This window comes from Delphinus delphis, chromosome 6, assembly GCF_949987515.2.
Source record: "Delphinus delphis chromosome 6, mDelDel1.2, whole genome shotgun sequence".
In the NCBI taxonomy this organism is placed as follows: domain Eukaryota; kingdom Metazoa; phylum Chordata; class Mammalia; order Artiodactyla; family Delphinidae; genus Delphinus; species Delphinus delphis.
The window spans coordinates 33,437,148-33,458,201 of record NC_082688.1 but is presented as its reverse complement, the minus strand read 5'-3'; the positions used below and the strand labels follow the sequence as shown (position 1 = coordinate 33,458,201).

Below are 21,054 nucleotides of genomic sequence, written 5' to 3'. Positions count from 1 at the left end.
CTGGAATTTACTCTCAGATGTGTCTGGCTCCCCCAGCACAATCTGTTCAGAATGTCTTGGGTTTTCAGGTGCCCCCATGGTCCAGGTGCTCTTTTGCAGATTGTAATTATGGTCAGTTGTTCCCTGAGCATTTTCTTTTGCATTCTGCAGTTCTATTAATCCCTTCACATTTAAAAATTCAGTGTCAAAGTAGTAGAGAGATAAAAAGCCGGCTGTAAATTGTGGACCCCTCATGGGCTTTTGAATTGGAAGCCCTGAGTCCAGCAAGCACCCCTGTGACCTCATGAGGTACACCCTTGGCAAGTCAATTAGCCGACTGAGTTTCCTCACCTATAAAAGCACATATACCACTGCCTAGGACACATGTGAAGCTGAGAGGGAACTGGGTCCCTGAAGGTCCTTTCATAAACCATGAACCGCTAAGGCCCCTTCATTCTTATTACCATAGGAAGCAAAGAGGGGAGAGGCCAGAACTGAGGCAGGCTTCCTGGATGGGGTAGACCTTAAAGGATGAGTAGCATTAAGGAAGATAGAAGAGAGGGGGATTTGAAACCACAGTGACATTTATTTCCTATCTCTTTGTAGATTTTTTAATCTGAAAAGCCAGTCAAAAAATTCACACAGGGACTTCCCTGGTGGCGCAGTGGTTAAGAATCCACCTGCCAGTGCAGGGGACAAGTGTTCGAACCCTGGTCTGGGAAGATCCCATGTGCCTCGGAGCAACTAGGCCCGTGCGCCACAGCTGCTGAGCCTGTGCTCTGAAGCCCGCGAGCCACAACTACTGAGCCTGCGTCTGCAGCTACTGAGGCCCACGTGCCTGGAGCCTGTGCTCCGCAACAAAGGGAGGCCACAGCAGTGAGAAGTCCACGCACTGCAGCAAGGAGCGGCCCCCACTCACTGCAACTAGAGAAAGCCCGCGCACAGCAACGAAGACCCAACACAGCCAAAAATAAATAAATACATAAATAAATAAATTTATTGAAAAAAAAATTCACACGGAAGCCAGCCTATTGGAAAGAGTAATGGTAATTCCCCCCCAGGAGGCCAAGAGTGGGTAGTTAGGAATTAAAGGAGTATAGTCTTAACGACAGGGACAACTTGTTGTTACGACAAAAACTACTGCAGCTTGCAGGAAGGGAATCTAACATTAAGAGCTGACCACGTGCCCAGGGCCTTGTGTCGAGTGCTAACAGGCACGGTCATCATTTAAGGCTTGTACGGAGTAGATCAGAGTTGCTTCAGTTTTTTTTTGGAGGCAATATTTGTGTTATCGGTGATAAATAAAACTACAGGTGAATACAACTTTTTGTTCTTCAGCAAACAGGTTTGACCTAAGCAGCTGCTACCAAAAGCAAAAAGAAAACAAACCCCAAAATGACAACAAAAGCTCTAGAGCCGCCAAGTTCCTCCTTGGCAAGCAGGGAGAGAAGGAAAACCTCTTCTCTTGGGATCGCGCTCGTCCCTGCAGCCCAGGAGGTCGCCCTGTGTGCCTTCTGGGCACGACAGCAGAGCCGCGCCGCCTCTGGGGGGCACCGAGGCTGTTCTCCCCCGTGAAGGCCCACCCTCTGAGCCCTGCTCAGCCACTCCCACAACAAGGCAGGGAGCAGGGGTCAGGGATTTCTACGGAAACCAAAGAAGCTGGCTGTGCTCGGCAAACACCACCGCCCGGGGAGGTGGCCCGTACTACCCATGGCTGGCCAGAATAACTCGGAAAGCGAGTTGGTCTCCTCCGGAGAGGGAAGGGCACGCGTGGGGGAAAAGGGATCAAGGCCAGAAACCCAGGGGATAGGCTCTGCTACACGCAGCAGTGCGGTCTCGGACAGGGCTCTCCAGCCCTCTGACATCGAGCCGGCACTCTCATGTGCAATTGCGGTCGTTATTCGAGGGTCAACCAAGATGATGAAGGAGGCGCTTCCTGGGCTGTGATATGCTGTATGGATGGGAAGTGTCCTTACTGAACTCAGTGATCTCCCTCTGGCAGTGCTTCCTGAAGATGCTGGTGGGTGGGGAAAAGACGTTTGGGGAATTCTGCTTCTATATTTCTCCTCCTGGACCACCACACAGTGCACATGCATGGCCAAAATTCCAAGAAGACCTGTGGACTTGGACCCTTCAATTTTGTTTAAGCCAGACTTCCTGTGCAAGCAGTGCTCCTGCCTGTGTGTGTGTGTGCGCGCGCGCACGCTCGTGCACACACACACTCACATGAAACATCTAATGACATCCCAGTAACTAAGCGGCACACTTTGGAAAACTGCCCTAGTAACTTCTGTGTCCCTGGAGAAACTGCCCTAGTAACTTCTGTGCCCCTGGAGAACGTGTTACGTGATGCTCCTACACTTTGTCTGTGAGGCTTGTCTACCCAGAAAGCACTATCCAAGAGGAGGGCATGAGTGACTTACTTCTGATTCCGATTCTTGATGTTGAAGAAGAGAAAAGCGCTGGCCATGATCATTCCCAGGATGGTAAGGGCGGAGAGGATGCTGTAGAGAGGTAGGGAGATCTTACGAAGCTGTTCCAGGACGATGGTCTTGTCTTTTGGTGGTTCAGATCCTAGAAGATCAAGAAAAAGGCATCAGCTGAGCTCAGCGCACAGTCAGTCCCCGAGAACATCCTTGCCTGGATGCCCTTGACACCCGCCACCTGTGCACAAACTGTGCAGGACACGTCACTGGGTGAGCGGGCTCCAGCGGTTGGCCAGTAGGGAGCCTAAGCCAGGACTTATTTCTTTCTCTAAACAGAATCAATAAGGGATTTGTGATGCATTTAATCGCCATTAGAAGACTAGAATTTGGTCTAATTACCATGTTGAAAACCCATCGCCATTTATTCCCCAAAGGTACCAGTGGCTTAGAAGGCGCAGGGCTGGGTGCTGTGAGTAGGTACCATTGGTTGTCTTTGGGGTGAGGAACTTGGCTTGGGCTCTCAAGGACTCTGCGCTAACACATGATAATGGCCACCCCTCAACAGGGTGGAAACCTTGCCTGTCAATTCCGTGGAGACATATATGTGCTCTGGCTGCGGATTTTCTGCCTCAAGGTCATTATGCTATAAAAGCTCTTTCTGGTTTTCCATTTTCATAAGACTTACTGTGGGAGGCAGAAGCTACTGGCATGCCTTCCCCTCCCTGCTGTGCCAGGACTGGACAGAAACTGTGGGATTCCATCCCGCTGTGTGACTGTAGAGATGTCTCTGCTCATTCTTCAAGGGCACCTGGGGGAGACCTGAGGGCCTCAGAGCAAACTCATCTTTATGGATGGTGGCAAATTGTCCTGATTTACCAGGTACAGGCTGGTTTGGGAGGAAAGATGCAGGGACACCCTTTTCCTCACCTGCCCACCTCTTGTTTCTTGCAGATCCCTTTTTTCTCAGCTGCTATTTCAGGTCAGGTTTCTGCTGTGGAACTGTGACACTTTGAAGCTTTTCCCTCCAGTGTGGAATCGGTCAGATGTTCAAGAGTGGCCAAACCTGGGAGACCCACCAGGGGTCACAATGACCCCACCACAGCTGTGCCACGGGTGCCAACCTAGGTTATGCCTCCATTCCCAGGAGACAGGCAGAGGATGGGCAGATGTGGTGGCAGGGATTGAGAACTCCCCTGCACATCTGTTTAAAAAACTCTGCTAGCAAGTTCAAATGTGTTTGGAAACAATCAGTGGATAAAAAGAGTCTGAATCATCTAAGCAGTAGAGGGAACTGTCAGGTTCAAAAACAGCTAGAAACCTGCTGGCTTGGTTAATGTAAAGCATTAAGCACTTACATGCAAAGTAACACTGTAAGAGTGGCCTCAAGGGCTGCAAGTCAGGGCAAAAGCAGACTCAAGGTGATACAGGTAACACCATCTCTTGCTTCCAGAAATAAAAGCTCAACACCTGGACATTTTTCCTCCCACTCCCTGTCCTCCTCCCCCCTCCCCCCACATAGCCTGGGCTGCATTAGGCACCTTCTGGATCCCCAACACAAGAGCTGTGAGTGCCCATGAGTTCTTGGTGGAAATAAGCTCCTCTTTGGGCACTAAGCAAGGGGGCTAGATTTGGATCAAAGGTTATGTGACTACTATAACCACTAGTTTGTGTAGAAACAACTTCAGAAAATCAGCATCTCTTTTTCCACCTTGTCTTCCCTCAAAATGGCACCTTCTCACCGTGCATCTTAGCTAAGTCATTAGGGAAGCCAAATGGTAACAGCTTATCAGAAGTGTTAGTAACAGCAGCAGTCCTGTTTCTTGCTCCCCACCAATCCATTCATTCATTCTTCATCCATTCATCACCATCCTTCCTTCATTCGTCCTCATTAATGATGGGCATCATCATTGATAATCACCTTCCAACTGTCAGGCCTGGTGTGGGGCACCAGTGATTCAAAGATAAGCAAGACACAGTTCCTGCCCTCAGGGAACTTACACACTAGCCATGTTTTCTTTTTTTTTAAAGGCAGTAGCAAGCACATTTATTGAATGCTTACCATGAGCTGAGCACTTTAATAGAGATTTTCTCACTTGATCTAAGAGTCTCATGGGTAGAGAAGATTACTCCCATTTTACGGGGTGAGGGAACTTTTTTTTAGGTGTTAAGTGGCTTTTATAGCTAGTAAGTAGCAAAGCTGGACAGATTTGAACCCAGATCTGCCTAGCCCTGAAGCCTGTGCCTTAATCACTATGCAAAGTGCCTCTGGCGATGGGGTCCAGGTGGTGTGCGAACATCAGGCCCAGGGAGGCCTGAGCAGGAAACAGGCGGCCGACTGCAGTTCCGCCAGATGGGGTCAGGAAAGGCTACAGAATGGAGATGATGTGGGAGCTGAGTCTTGACAGGAAGATAAGTAGTTGGCTGTTTACTAGGAAGACATGGAAGAAAGGGCATTCTGGGCCAACGGCCCAGCACAGGTGAAGGCATGGTGAAGTCTCGGCACATTTGCAGAAATGTCAGCAGTTTGGCTGGGGAGACCTGAAGGAGCAAGCAGAGAAGTGGGGCGGGGTCCCCTCCTGGAGGTCTTAGAACCACCCCAGGGAGAGGCCCCTCGCTGTGAGCAATGGGGACTGTGTGGGCCTCTTCAGTGTGACATGACAACTGAGGGCAGAATGGACTTGAGGGGGTTAGACTGGTGATGGGTGGGTAAAACCCATGGGGGGCTGGTGCAGGGGTCTGGGTGAGAGATGAACCCAGGCAGGGTGTGGACAGGAGAGCTGGGTTCTGCCCAGGTGTCCTGGCTCGGCTCTGGGTTCAGAGACTGGTTATCCACCTTCTGGGCGGTGCAGGGAAGCTCTGAGAAGCAGGAGGCAAGTCTGGAACAGCTGCTGCCTCAGTGTTATCCTGGCCTCGTGCTTCCTAACTATAACTAGCTTTTTTCCTGGCTGGGTTTTTTTTTTTATTTATGTTTTCCCTCTCAGTTCTGTTTTGTGTCTCTTATTTATTTTGTTTGAATTTTTCTTTCAATTTGTAAACCCAGAATTCTTATTCAGCAAACCCAGATCTCCTGCGTCCAGGAGGAAACAGCCCTATCTTGGGGATCAGACTCCCATGGTTAGAATTGGCTTTGCCTCTCACAGGCTGTGTGAATTTGGAGTTTTCTGATCCCTTTTCTCATCTGTACAGCAGGGATGACAGGACTTATCCACCCACTTTCAGAATTTTTCTGTGGCTCCATGAGGTAATAGATGACTACGGTCTTGGTGACAGCTCCCTCAGGTGGGACTGTGAAGACCACACCTCCTCTTTGAGGCCACCTGGAGCTTTCTGGAATCCCACAGATCCAAAATCTAACCAAATGGTTCATGGGAGAGCCTTCTTTGGTGGTCTTGGATTTAAGAAGGAGCTCCAGGTGCAGAAAGCCAGCTGTCTGTTCTTTGATTCCCAGTGGAATCAAAGCAGCAGCATCTGGATGCTATGGGCATGTCAGCTTCCTTCACAGCCACCCCGTGATGAGGCTGTCCATCCATCTATCCATCCATCCACCCACCCACCCACCCATCCACACATGCACCCATCCATCCACCCAGTTCCTCACTGACTCATATGCTCACCCTTTCATTCATTTAATTCACCCACCCACTCATTCATTTACTTGATCAATCATGTATTATTTTTTCATCACATATCACTGAGCCCCCAACATGTGCCAGACCCTGGCTGGTGCCAGGAATTTAAACTCAAATAGGATCCAGTCAGGGAGCTCATGGTCCAATAACCTACTAATTTCAATGCAAAGTGACAGAGGCCATAAGAAAAGCAGAGACAAAAGACTGTGGAAGCAAAGAGAAGAGAGCCGTTAACTCAGTTGGGGGGCATCAGGGAAGGCTGAACAGAGCAGGTGTCATTTGATCTGGGTCTCAATGTTGAGGAGAAGTTCTCCAGCAGAAGAGAGGGAATGGTTTTCCAGGAAGAGCAGCAAGTGGAGAGGCCTTATTACCAGCCCATCCATGTCTTTTCTGAGGAGGTGACACAGCAAAATTTAGTTGGGCCACACATAAAAAGAATTACTTCTGGCCATTCAACAGTTTAAACACAGATGCTTTGGTGAGGGCCAGCACTCCATGCAAATTCCAGTGCCCCATCCCAGGGGCTGGAACCCAGCTCCCCTGTGGTGATGGTATCCTGTCCTCAGTGAGCGAGTGCATGGATTGAGAGGAGAGGATGTTCCCTCTTCCCCACAGAGCCAAGGACTCTGAGCTCATCCACAACCCTCAACAATATGCAGGCCTGGGAGCACCTGAGCAGGCCCCCTCCTCTGAGAAGCCCACCTGCCTTACCTTGGAACTTAATGGTGTCGTTGATGATCTCCAGTGTGTCAGCCACAGCATTGTATTCTCCCACCTTCACCTCCCTGCTGTCTGCGGGGAGCAAGAGACAGTGTTAGGTTAGATCCAAGTCCTGTGTTTGTCTGGGTGCTCCTGTCCCAGCTCTTGCTCCCCCACAGGCTCTGGCTATATTCTTGCAGGTTTTTCCTTTCCCCAGTGCCTTTTCCAGGTAGAATCACAAAACCTTCACCTTGATCTGGGCTGGAACAAATACCCTCTCATGTCGTCTCATCAACTGGTCACCCATCCTTTGCTGTACATGTATAGATGGGGAGCCTACTCCCCCCCCATAACTGGACTCTCTGCCTGTTACCAAGTCTTTCCAGGGTCATTAGCTGAATGGTCTCTCTGTAACTTTCCTCTGTCATCTGGCTCTGCCCTCTAGGAGTGCATGGACCACTCTGCTCCCCCTGCCCCAGGAGAGCCCTAGAGCCTTGAAGACAAAAACACATCATGCCTCTGGCAGTAAGCCTCCCACCTTACTGAACATCATTTCTATTTCCCACCCCATCCAGGCCCTGGGGGTGGGCAGAGCAAAGACGCTACAAGAGACTGGGAAAGATGGGCCAGGATGCCAGGACAGAGTGGGCATCCTGGAAGCCAAGGAAAGGGACAATTTCACAAGGGAGCTGGCCAGCAATGCCACATGCCACCAAGACAGGGACAAGAAGCCCTTTGAACAGAGGATCCATTCAAGGCTTGTGAGGGAATACTGATGACAGATGAAGCTGAATCAGGGAAAGGTGGGGTTAGAGGCAAAGAGCCAAAGGCAAGGAGTAGAGAGTGGGGCTCCCAGGGTAGCGCAGTCTTGGACAAGGTGGCGAGTGGGCAGGGAGAGGCCAAGGGGATTCACCTTTAGATGTCTTTTCTTGTTTAGTTCTCACAGTTGTGTGCAGTTAAGTGGTTTCAGTCCCACTTTACAGATGAGGAAACCAAGGCTCAGGCAGGTTGTGGCTTTGCCCAAAGCCCCACTGATACTAAGAGCAGAGTCCAGGTTCAAACCCAGGACTGTTCCCACAGCCGTGCTCTTCCCTGACATGCGGCTGCCTTAATGGGATCCCTGAGAGGTGACAGTTCTGGGCTGAGTTCCACAGGCCACCTGTGCCTCCTGAGTGTAATAACTACAGAGAGGAGTGCCCACCTGCCCACCGGCGGGGCAGGCATGTACCCAGAGCTGCAGACCCTGGTTCTCAAAATGCCCAGGGGTTATAAAGCGACACAGCAGCAGGAATTCCAAGCACGTGGCCAGAGGAGCTGCCTGCTGGGCCTCTGGCTCTAAGTGAATGTCTCTGCAGAGACACAGGTGCGCTGCTGGTTCCTTATAAGGATTCAGGAAACGGAACAGGGAATCCTATAGGCCACACTTCTGCCTGCGTTCCTTTAACTGTGGGGTGGAAAACAGGGCTGTAAAAGTCACTTCCTTCTCCCTGCAAAGGTCTCCCTGCCATTTGGGAGGCCTCATGCTGTGTAGGCGGCTGTCACTTGCAGGGGTCACCCAGCTCCTAAATGTCACATCAGCAGACTCTGCTGGGAGCTCCAGCATCCCTGCTCTGGCCTTTTGAAGTCTCAGCCGTAATCAGCTCCTACTGCTCAGCGGAGGAGGCCCTGATTTATTTATTTGGTGTGGGGAGGCAGCACATGAAATATGCAGGCTGCCTGGAATAAATCATCAGGAGCCAGGCGGTGGTGCGGCTGGCAACTCACCACGCCCCCAGCCGCGCAGCCTGACCCTCTGACTCATACACCTGCTGTACCATCCATCCCATGGTACCGCTTCCTGCAATGACCATAACTGCCGTAATCTCTCCCCGGGGGCAGTGCCTGGAGGCTGGGTGGGGTGGGGGGCGTCACACATTCCTGCATTCAGGGTTCCATAGCAAACCTTGAATCAGGCATAATTCACCCCAGTTTACAGGTGAGGGAGGAGCTTCATGTCAGCTAAGTGAACGCTCAGAGCCAAGTGCTGGGCAGCGACCAAGTGGGTGCCTGAACTTGACTCCCCTAGTTCTAAATTCAGAACATTTTCCCCACCCATACTGAGCAGGGCTGCTGGTCATTCAGCCCATACTTACTGAGAGCCTACTGCATGCCAGGCCCAGGTATTTCATAATAAAGAATCCCTCAAAAGCAGCAGCGTAGGTGGAGGAAGCTTAGCTTATGTCCTCATCCTTGACCAAGCTGACCTTGGACATCTGGGCGATGAAGGATGTTTATACTAAATCCTTAGTTTAATCACTTCATTCACTCATTCAATAAACACTGGGTGCCTGTTATGTTCTAGGCTCTGTGCTGAAGGCTGGAGTTACAAAGATTAAAAAATAATTCATAACCTCTGACCTTGTAGTTTAGTGACTGCAGCATCACCCAGCCCTACCGGGTGGGTAAAATTATTCCCATATGCCAGTAATATTTCCCTTCTAGCCTGTGACCTGTGAGTGGATGGCTGTAACGGTAAAATTTCAACTTTCAGAGTGCCTATGAGGACTAAAGAGGAGACTATAGGCAGTTCCTGGCTTGGGGCCTCACAGGAAGTGTTCAATAAATTGTAGTTATTTGAGTCACGACAAAAGTAACTGTGAGCTATTTGTGAGGTCCCCAAACACTCCCTGTGTTTTCTTACTACCACTGTTCCCCACAATGGTCCCTCTGCTTGGAAGGTAGCTTTCCCCTTCCTCTACCAAACCAACATGTCCAAACCCTATCCACCTTTTCCAGGAAGGCATCCCTGAGTACTGTTCCTCCCCAGTTGCTGTGGGCTCAAGGCATGGGTGATATGTGAGAAGCTGTGTTGCAGCCATGCCCTAGGTGTGCCCAAACCTTATGATTCCTGCCAGCCGGTCAGTTCCTGAGTGGAACCTGAAGTCTCGTTTCTGAGGTCCCAGGCAGCATAGGGTCGCATCCCCTGCACTTTGCCCAGGGCCCCTCCTGGCTCTGCAGGGGAAGGATGGTGTCCCCTGTGTTCTTTCTTTCACCCACGGCCCAGCCAGGTGGTGACCATGATAGGTGGGCACTTCCAACTTTTAACTCTTGGGTTCCTTGGTAACTCTGTTGTGCAAAGAACATCGACCACTTATTTGGATACAGACGTGAAGACTGCGGAACAGGGGATTTGCGGACAGACTAGAAAGAGGATTCATGGGGGCAGCAGAGAATAGAGCAGAGGGAGAGGGGCTGTGGCGTTGAGTCTGTCACTGGCCACCCTCCCTGCCCTGCTAGCCCTGCTGTAGGTTGCCACTGACTTATCATGTGACCCTGGACAGATGATTCCGTTTCTCTGGACCTCAGTTTCTCCATCTACAAAGTACACCGCAGGGGTTCAAATAGTTCTCAGTCCTGGCCAGGCACTAGAGTCACCTAGGGAATTTCTAGAAAATTCAGATGCCTGGGTCCCAACATGGATCCATTATATTAAAACCTCTGGGGGGTTGAGGAGTGAACCCTGGGTGGCCATATTTTTAAAAGTTCCCTAAGTTGACTAACGCATAACTAGAGTTGAAAACCACTGTATTAGACGAAGGACCCTGCAACGCTGACAATTTCTGTTCTCAGAGGCTCAAAATACTATAAAACAAAGAGCCCCTTTTCCTGCAGAATAATACTGGTTCCTTGCTGTGGTGCAAAAAAAAGGATTCTCTTAAAAATGTGCATTCTTTCTTTTTCTTTATTTCCAACTTTGGATTTGGATGATACATAAAGAAAATAAGTCCTATTGGTGAAAATTAGGCTGCCAAAAAAGTCCAGTCTGAAAATACTCCCTGGCTGTGGGCCTGAGAGCATCCTTGAGACAGGGCTGGGGAACTGCTTCAATCACAGAGCGGTCCTGCCTCCCTCCCGTATCACAACCCCTGGGTGGGAGAGCTGGGTGTAGGGTCGCCAACCTCCTGCTGCAGCTGGTCCCCACACCCTGCTTCCTGGGCTCTACTCCCCTCACCCCCAAATGCTCATTCTTCCTCAACTGACTCTAGGTCTGCATTGAGGGAAGTATGCGTGTCTTTTACAGTTTAACTGTTGCTGCAAACATAAAGAAATGTAAAACTCTGAGGTGTAAAACAAAAGACAACCTTGGCTCAATGAACATCAAAGATTCTATAAAATTACTCCATTCTAGGACTCCCTAACAAAATCCCAGACTCAGGGAAAGGAAAGAGCTCTGGCTGGAGGACAGGGCCCCTGGAACGGGTCTTGGTTTTGCCATCTCCTCAATAAGGAGCCCCAGGGACGTGCCATCCTCTGCCTGGGTCTTGATAAAACAAGTGGGCCAGACGGGGAAATCTCTGTGCCCTCCAGCTCTCGTTCCATGATTCTGCAACTGCTTTGAAGGGTCTTCCTCACTCCAAGCGAAAGTCTGCTCTCCGAGACTTGCCCTCACAGTCCTAGCTCTGCCTGGGGGCCACACATCACAGCAACTCCTGATCCTGACCGTGCTTCAGAGATGGCAACACTGTGATTTTGATTTTGGGCCTTGATTCTGCTTTTCTCCAGGCTGGCCAGCCATTCCCCAGGAAGTGATTTTTCACTCCCCTCACCCACCCTGCCCCTGTGGACAGGCCCTAGATGGTCACTCTCCTCCCACTGGGTGGAAACAGGTCTGAGCAGCACCTCTCAGTTTCACCAAGCAGAGAGCGACTGTGCTCCCTTGGCCTGGATTCTCCCTCACACTCGTCTCTATCCACAAACAGTACGCCACTGTCGCATTTTCAGTAAGTTAACTTCACTGACCTTTGTTTTGAGATTTTAACAGACTAGGTGGACACTGGCCAAATGCCCCAGGAGTATAATAATCCTGCCAAGGGCGGATCTGTCCAGTGACTTATAGGCAAACTGGCTCAGGGCAAAAGCTGAATACCCAAGGGGACACAGAACACATATAGATACAGCAGGCTGTTTGCACCTAGAACACCTTTTCTCTCTTCCTCTTGGGTAACTCTCATTGGCTCTTTAGAATTCTTCTTGGATGCCACCTCTCCCAGGTAGCCTTCCTAGAATCTGCCAGGTGGAGCCGAGCACCTCTCCTCTGAATGACGTTTCACACTCAGTTGGGGTCCTGCGTCTGCTCCCCACTGAACCAGGGGGTTCCCTGAGGGGAAGGGCTGTGTCTTACCCATCTCAGTACCCCCTGTGCCCAGCTAGGACCTGGCGGGCAGGTGCCAGGAAATGACTGTTGTGAAACTTCAAAAGCCCAAACCATAGGATCAAAAAAAGAAAGAAAGAAAAATAGCACATCAAAATTAAGAACTTCCGTTCACCAGGGACTTTAAGTTTAGAGACAAGTAACCGAATGGGAGAAGATGTTTGCAAAGCCTAAAGCCAAAAAGGGACTGAAACCTAGATTACGTAAGGAACTCTTACAAATCACCAAGAAAAAGACAATACACTCAAAATAAAAGTGGTCAAAGGATCAGAACTGACAATTAACAAATGGCAGACAAGCACAGGAAGAAATGTCCAAACTCATCAGTAACCAGAGAAATGACATTCAAAACCACAGTATAATATTAATTTATATCTTTAGATTGGCAAAAAATGAGAGAGCTGGCAAACACCAACTGTGGGTGAGAGGTAGGGACACAGGACTCCTCATGCTGGTGGGAGTGGAGATGGGTACAGCCATTCCCAAGAGCCATCTGGCAAATTTTAGGCATGTTGGGTGTTGACACACCTTCCGACCCAACAATTCAGCTCATGGGGATTTGTCCTAAAGAAATACCCAGCTGGGTTCATAAGGGGACATGTACAAGGACACTTATTATGTTTGGAGACAGGGAGTTGAAGGTGACCTGAGTGGCTGTCACTGGGAGAATGGAGGTGTACATCCCCTGGAATGAGCAGTGAGAGCCACAGCCTAGATGCAGACACAGCAACATGGAGGTATCTTAAAAACAAAGTGCTGGCGTGCAGGAGCCAGGAAATGACCGTTGTGAAACTTCAAAAGCCCAAACTTTTGCTTGGAAAAAAAAGCAGAAAAAGTATGTAATCCAGTTATGTCGATGCAAATTCAAAATATGCACACAAAACAGCAATACACATTTTGCAAGGACACATACAAACACAATATCTGCATTAAACACTTAGAATGTTTGCCTTTCTTGGGGAGAGGCAGGAGTGGCATATGAGAATATGAGGGAAATAAAGGTACAAACAAACAAGAGGGGCTTTCATGGACCAGGGATAACAACGTTCCATGAAATGAGGAGTGTGAAGTGTGTCCTGAGGAAGTAAGATAGCACTTTGCTCAAGAAACTCTGGAGGGGGTAAATCTGGTATCATTGTGAAGAGTGCCCAGGAGAGGAGCAGGAAGCCAACAGCTGTCACAGCTCTTCTCTGTGCTAGTCACTGAGCCAGGCTCATTCATAGCCTCAGGTCATTGGAGTCTCACCATCACTCTCAAGCAAGGTAAACAATCACCTTTTATTTCACCATTTTATTTATTTTATTTTTAATTTTTTGGCCACACTGCGCGGCATGTGGGATCTTAGTACCCCGACCAGGGATCGAACCCGCGTCCCCTGCATTGGAAGTGCAGAGTCTTAACCACTGGACCGCCAGGGAAGTCCCATTTCACTATTTTAAAATAAGTGCTGAGGGACTTCTCTGGCGGTCCAGTGGTTAGGACTCCGCACTTCCAATGCAGGGGGTAGGAGTTCCATCCCTGGTTGGGGAACTAAGATCCCACATGCTGCGTGGCACGGCCAAAATAAATAAATAAATAAAAAAATAAGCTAATGTAAAGTGTCTTTAAACTTACTTTCAAAAAAATAAAAATAAAATTAAGAAGTGCTGAAATGATGTCTCAGAGAGATTAAGCCACAGTGCCTGGCTAGCAATGATTAGGCATGGCTGCTTTGAAGCTCACATACTTTCCACATGAGAGGAGGTGAGTTCCCCATCACTGGAGGCATTCAAGTAGAGGCAATGCTGTAAAGGAAAGTCAGGGTTGCCTTCAACATGGAGAATCTATGGCTCAATGAAAGACAAGGTCTGCTAAATAATTCTGTCTTCCAAGCCACCTTCCTTGAGCTCCCTGAAAGGTAAGCCCTGGATCATGGGGGCTGGGAGGTATCAAGGTCAGGGTCAGACTTCCAGCCTGAAAGAGCCCATATTCACGTGTGCCCTTCCATTCCTGCTGACCCACAACACTTCTGTAACTTGTAACTTCTGTAACTTGTGTAACTTGCAGTTTAGTGGACTATGTCTCCACTCTTAACATCAAGTCGAGGGGCAGTCCAAAAAACTGGCCTTTCCAGACCCATGGCTTAGTGAAGAGAGCTATAATATATGCCTTAACAGAAGGAAAAGGATATTAAAAATCAGCCTTAAGAGTCTCAAACTAGAGTCAAACTAGCTCCAAAAATTTTCTAGTAGGTTCTGGGAAATTATCTTCCTGCTTTTATGGGCACTGGCACTTGGCCAGAGAGATTATGAAGCCCCTACAGGGAGTGGCGGGGGCAGAGGCTTATTCAACTTGGCTTCCCCAGAGGACTTGGTAAGGCGCCTGGCAGATGCTCAGGAAATGCGCACTGCATAGAACCGTATCTGTTACCCCGAAGACCAAACGGTAATTAATGTGTGCAAATGGGGAGGACAAACCTACACTTCACTAGGTACCTTCTGAATGACAATTACGTTTTTAGGGCGGTGGAAGACCCCATCCCTTCAAATCAGGTGGCGAAGTACAAAATTCCAAAGTCTGAGTCCTTTATGCTGCACAGAAGCAGTCCAAATTCAAGCAGATTATCATTCACCGCGATTCTTACAAACAGGCTTAATGAAGGCAGCGACGGTGAGTTAGAGCGGCAGATGCTGAGATTTCACCAAGAACAGCATAAACAAGGCTCTAATCATGGCTTCACTCAACTTCCTTTCCTGCTGCAAATTCTGAGCCATGTTTAGACTTCGTTAGTAACATGGATTCTTTTTTCTCTCAAGGGGAAAAAAAAAAAGCCAATTCCCTAGTATTCATCCTCATCTACACGTGGTTTGATGCAAGTCAGTGATGGCATGGGGGAGGCGTGCTGAACTTGGAGTTGAAAGGGGGTTAGGTCCACTGCACCCAAGGTGTGTGTCCGAGGGGATGCTAATACCTACCTTACCTACTGCCACGGGTGGGTCCCTCAGAATGGTGCCTGAGCCAAGAGTAAGAATGCATGTAATTTATTTGGGAGGTGATCCTCGAACACATTGATAGGGGTGTGGGGAGGTGAGACAGAGAAGGCAAGGGAGCCAGGGCAAGGTGCATTAATGAGCAGGTTTCTGAGAGGCCAAGTGAGGCTCAATCTCATGGGGACCTCTGGAGACAGAGCGGAACATACCTTGGAGTTCTTGGGAGCTTCCACCCAAGTGAGAAGGACACTGGGGGATTTATCCTCCACTTCTCATCCATCCCTGGCTCAGGGCTGCCCTGGAAGCATTAAGTCCCTGAATATCTGTCCTGTTCCTCGCACAGGGGGAGAGGTGTAGGTGCTCTTAATAAGATGCTTGTTTGGAACCATGGATGCTCAGGGACTACAGGTGGGACGCTGATGGCATCTGCCACACCTACCCCCTAGGACTGGGGGCTCTGGGAAGCCTTGAAAACAGAGTAGATGGAGGGAAGCTGGGAGTGAGGAAGGTCATGTTTAGGGCTCTGAAACTCTCTCTGGATACAAAATGCCTCAGCCTCACGAGGGACCATGGGGCTAGCCCTGACACATTATTTTAGAGTAGTTCTGTCTATCCAGCATTCCTAAGTTTGCAAAAAAGGTCATTTCTCCAGCCTGGAACAACAATGGCCACCATTGTGAAGTAGCTTCAGTTCACATTTCTGTTGTCAAGACTAACTGCTGTTTGTCAGACATTCTGCGTTGACTCAAGCCACTGGAAACCAGGAGTAAATGAGCATGCTCTCAAATTTCCACAAGCCGGATCACTCACCAATTCAGTAAACATTTACCAAGAGCCAGCCAGGAACCAGGTAGCATGCTAGTAATGTGACTAGCTTCCTAGCACCCAGTGTTTATAGAGCAAAATGTCATTTGGCCCAGCCCCAGGGGACAGGCAGGGTTGGCATTAGTGTCATCCCATTTTCCAGAGGAGGAAATTGAGGCTTAGGGAGATAAAGTGACTTGCCCAGGGTCACACTGCTGGTAAACTTCAGAGCAAGGGCTTGAATACAGGTCTTTTGCCTCCAAATTAATTTAATAAACTTGTACCAGGGGTCTACTGAGTGCCAGGCTCTTGTGATACCAATCCTACAACTCTGGAATCAAAAAGTAGAACAAGGGGCTTCCCTGGTGGCACAGTGGTTAAGAATTCGCCTGCCAATGCAGGGGACACGGGTTTGAGCCCTGGTCCGGGAAGATTCCACATGCTGCGGAGCAACTAAACGCGCGCGCCGCAACTACTGAGCCTGCGCTCTAGAGCCTGTGAGCCACGACTACTGAGCCCGCATGTCTAGAGCCTGTGCTCCGCAGCAAGAGAAGCCACAACAATGAGAAGCCCATGCACTGCAACGAAGAGTAGCCCCCGCTCGCCGCAACTAGAGAAAGCCCGTGCACAGCAATGAAGACCCAAAGCAGCCAAAATAATAAAAAAGTAGAACAGGACCATGGATTCCTGGCTCCCCTTTTAGTCTTCTCCAAACAGCCTCCCATTTCCAACTAATTTGTGTTTTAGTTTTACAAAGAAGGTAACAGAGCCTCCTACAAAATGCTTCCTCTACTATAGATAAAAGGGTTTAGAAGGCACCAGGACCTTTACAAACAAGAAGCCAAGAAAGCATCTTTCGTGGTCTCCAGAGGGATGGTGGGATGGGCCAACTTCCAAGATGCTGCCAGCGAGCGCTGAGACAGCCTGGGTGTAAGTCCAGGAGAGACCCTGCAAAGGGAGCCCCACTGCTGGGGCTGGCTGTTTGTGAGTCAGCTCTGCTCTTCCACCGTCCCCTCTTAGAAGAGGGCAGAGGGTGAGGGGGAGAGAGAGGGCTTGAAGGGCACAGCAGAAAACAGCATGGTGACCCCATTTAGAAGCCTTTTTCGAAGTCAATGGCATGAGGCAATTTAGGCTCTAGTAACCCCAAGGTGGGGGGCAGGCCCATCCTCTGGGCAAATTCCGGGAAGGTCCCAGGAGACAGAAGACCAGCCTCTCTTGGAGGTGAACCATGAGCCCAGAGAAGGAAAGGAATGAAACTGCTGTCCCACAGCAAGTCCCTTTCCGTGTCTGAGCCTCAGTTTCCCCTCTGAAATAAGATGACAACCAGGAGCCCTTCCAGCCTGGACAGCCACTCAATAAAGCAATGCCCCTCCATCTTGGCAGCAAGGTACCTCTGAGACCCTCTAAATTTGGAAAACTAACTGTTGTGCTGATAAGAATATGCCCTCAGCACAGCATCCCTCTGCCAACAGGATCAATGTCTGTTTTAAAAACATGTGAACAGGAGTATCTGCAAGGCCCGGCTCTGACAGTCAATAAACGCTGGACACAGAAGTGGCAAAGGGAGGACACTCAGGCGCAGGTGTACATGTGAACACGCAAAGGCTGGCACTTGGGGAAAGTCGAGGTCTAGTCACTTCTCTGCTTCCAGCCAGCTGGGTGTCCCTGGGAGGAACACCTCCCTTCCCTGGGCCTCAGTTTCTCCACTTATACCATGAAGCAGCGGGATGAGATTATCTCTAAGGCCCTGCCCCATGTGACACCCTACATGTCATTAAGTGTTGGGAGCAGCTATAAGAGTAGGCAGACAAAAAGGCACCCGGGGCTTTCAACACACCAAGAAAATGTGGATTTGCCCCAGAAAAGTATCATAATTTTTGACTAAATGCTAATCATAATTGCTACTACTTGCTGAGCAAGAAATATATGCACGTTTCTCTGTGCTATCTCATCTAGTTCTTCCCACATCCCGAGAAGGTAGGTAGGATCATATTCCTATTTTACAGATGAGGACATTGAGGCTCAGAGAGGTGAGTCACTTGCCTAATGTTCTACAGTGACTTGAGCTCAGGTGGTTTCAAACCCACCTCTGAACTACTGTTTGCTACACTGCTTTCCTTATAAATGCCTAAAACCAGTCACTGGAGTTGGTGTCTAATCCTAACATTCAGAAAAAAAAAAAAAAGCAATAAAATTGGCACACATTTGTAGCTGTGATTGGCCAATCAATAATTTACAAAATATTCTCCCAGAATGATATAATTTGAGAACTGGAAATGTGACAAGAGAATTTAGCTGCAATCACTCAAAAAAAAGTATCTTTGCCAAGATGCTTACTTTGTTCAGCCAATGAAGAAGTAAGCTTTAAAAATGGGAAAATAATTACGTTTGCCTAAAATTACATCTTTTGTGCACACCAGAGAGCTGACATGCATTTCAATTACCTGCCACAGGAAGACAAATGGGTAAATCTACAAGACTGCATCATGGAGCCATAGTACCGGAGAACACCTCTCCTGACTGATCTGCATCTGGTTGGGATTGTCTGAATGAACCCGAATAACTCGATTTCATTTCTTGCCTTCCCCTGGATGACTCTGGTATCTGCTCAAAGTGAGTGGACACAGAAGGCTCTGCTTTTGTTTCTGGATTTTCTAGAAACATCCAGATACTGAAAAACACTGTATTAATGAAAGGTCCGTCTCATGGTTCTGGCTAACAACCCTGCCAATGACCATACCGGGCCGAACCGAAATTCCTCCAGGCAGAACACCCAGCCCTGCCCCTCTCAGACGCCCTGTGGGCTCTGACAAGCCACCGTCCCTCTCTGGGCCTCCGTTTCCTCCTCATCACATGAGGAATGTGGTCTGAATGGTTGCTGAGGTCCCTTCCAAATCTTACAGAAGAAAGTCTGACAAATGATCTGGTTTCTTAAAAAACCAAATGGTCTGTAAATAGTGTGTGTGGGACAATTATAAATTAAAAGGGACTAAAGAGACACTTCAACCAGATGCAATGAGTGGACCTTGTGTGGGCTCCCCAACAAACCAACTATAGAGTCATTTTCAAGATAATTAGATGATCAACATAGACTCAGAATAAAGCATATTAAAACTTCTTAAATGTTTAAGGTGCAATAACAGTATTGTCGTTATGTTTTAAAAAAGTCCTTATCTAGTAGAAATGCATACTGCGGTATTTATAGATTGAAATGAGATAATGTCTGGGAGCTGCTTTAAAACATTACAGCAAAAAAAGGGGGTAGGGGATGGAGTAAGTCAAGATAAAGCAAGATTGGCAAAATGGTGAAAACAGCTGAAGCCGGGTAATGGGTACATGGGGTTCATTATGCAATTCTCTCGACTTTAGAGTCTATTTGAAAATTTCTATAATCAAAAACTAAAACAATGCAAGATTCCTCAGAATACTGGCATTGACTTAACTGCCACGCCCCATATTTTCAATAAGCCTGAGTCATGTGGAAAGACTGAACAGGCCTGAGAAATAATGCAGTTGAGAAAAAATATTCTAAATAAGTTGAAGCTAATGTTTTCATAGAGAAGTGTTTTCTATTGACTCTTTCTCTTATCTGGAACATCGTACTTTCATTTCTTTTGATGTATTTTATTGCATAAACAGAACATCCTTGAATACAGAATTCATCAATTAGAAAGAATAAGCATCAAAAAGCCTACCTTGAAATTGAGTAAATTTAATGGTCCCCATTCTCTCCCCGTTCCGGAACACAACTTGACCCTAAATAGAAAACAAAACAAAGAAGAACAAAGAAGAAATGCCATATTAGCCCAAACACTACTGATCTCAACTGAAATTCATTAATTGTACAATGTGATTATTATTATTGGAGAAAGAATAGACTCCCGCCAGACCACGGATGCAAAATTAAACTGTTTTTAAACTGGTTGTGACTTTATCTGGATAATTTGAGGAGCATAAAATCAATAATGGAACCAACACGTGTAAATTAAAGCCCAGATATGCATCATCATTATCATCATGACTATTTATTAAACACCCATGTGCCCTGTGTTATCCCAGGACAAGGTCTTCCAGGGTGTTGGAGAGATGGAGGAAGAGACGAAGAAGCCCTTGGAGACTGGCCCTGCCTCTGCTCCCGTGCCCCACCCATAAAAATGTGGGGCTTTGCCGAAGTTGTTTGGTTGCAGGACCAGAAGGGGGCTAGAGGTCCGTTAGTATTCCTTATTAAGGACAGAGAATGTTTTTGTAAGTTCTTCCTGAGGGGTGACGTCAGTCCCAAATATAACTGGGCTATGGGGCAGCACAAAATTAAGCTTCTTGAGCCAGTGAGACCTGACTAGTGTCACAGGCAGCTAAGCACCCCTCATTAGGGACCCCGGGGGCTAAAGGCAGCATCATCTGCTGCATCTGCCTTGCTGGCTGATACCCAGCTTCCATATGCTGGGCTAAATAAACCAGGAACATAAAGAGGGGATGTGGTCTCTCCTTGCCTATTTACGGTCCACCTAAAATTCTGCAACCATGTAAGGAAATTGACGCAGGTTATATAAATGAATCTTTATGACAAGCTTGAGCGGAAAGGAGGATGATCCTGATTTTACAGATGAAGAAACTGAGATTGAGGGAGGTTATGCCAAGGTCATTGTAAGTGAGGCTGCTGGATTCAAATCCGAGTTTGATTTTAATGCCCATGGAATTTCACTACAGCATGTTGTTTCTGATCCAGAAATAAATTTCTTCCTTTCTTTCCATTAATGTGAAACTAGGAAAATAAATTGTCTTAAAGGTACACTGCTTTATGAGCGCAGTTACGCTCTTGCGTCATCAGGTAATAGCAAAGACAATACCACAGATTCCCTTCAATTCTCAAGAGAAAGTTTCAGAAAGTACACATCTTCCCTTGATGGAAATCCAAAGTCTGAGGCCCTGAGGCTTTCGGAACAAAGAGAATCACTCAATCTGTTCTCGGAATGAGAAACACCTTCTAAGGCCACTTTGACACCTTTTTGAGATCCTGAAGACAGCTGCGAGTAGTATCAGTTTGAAACTAACGCCCACCGAATTCTATATTCAGTTGATGGTAAGCAATTCCCTGGAGTGTGAAAACACTTCAATGTAAGGTGAGACAGGAGCTGTGATTTTATTTCTAGGGATGATTAAAAAACACAGAACATCTTCCAAAGGATCGCTTTTATGCGAATGGACCACTTTGCATGGGCGGAAAAGATGCAGATATTGTCCACAGGACATTTCTTAGTTTGACAAAAGTGGAGATCTAACTAATTCACCCATCTCCTGCCAAGCTTTGAAGAACTCCAAAGACTTCTAGACACAAAATGTGGACAAATTCTGCAGAA

General features: G+C 48.0%; 1 protein-coding gene across 1 annotated transcript in view; it reads right to left on the bottom strand.

Moving 5' to 3' along the window:
* GABBR2 (gamma-aminobutyric acid type B receptor subunit 2) overlaps nucleotides 1-21,054 on the bottom strand; it is a 366,358-nt gene that overhangs the window by 80,125 nt on the left and 265,179 nt on the right. The window contains exons 8-10 of the mRNA XM_060014449.1: nucleotides 19,393-19,453; nucleotides 6,746-6,826; nucleotides 2,403-2,553 (exon numbers count right to left, since the gene is read on the bottom strand). Coding sequence (XP_059870432.1) covers nucleotides 2,403-2,553; nucleotides 6,746-6,826; nucleotides 19,393-19,453 — 293 coding nt within the window. The remainder of the gene's footprint in view (nucleotides 1-2,402; nucleotides 2,554-6,745; nucleotides 6,827-19,392; nucleotides 19,454-21,054) is intronic.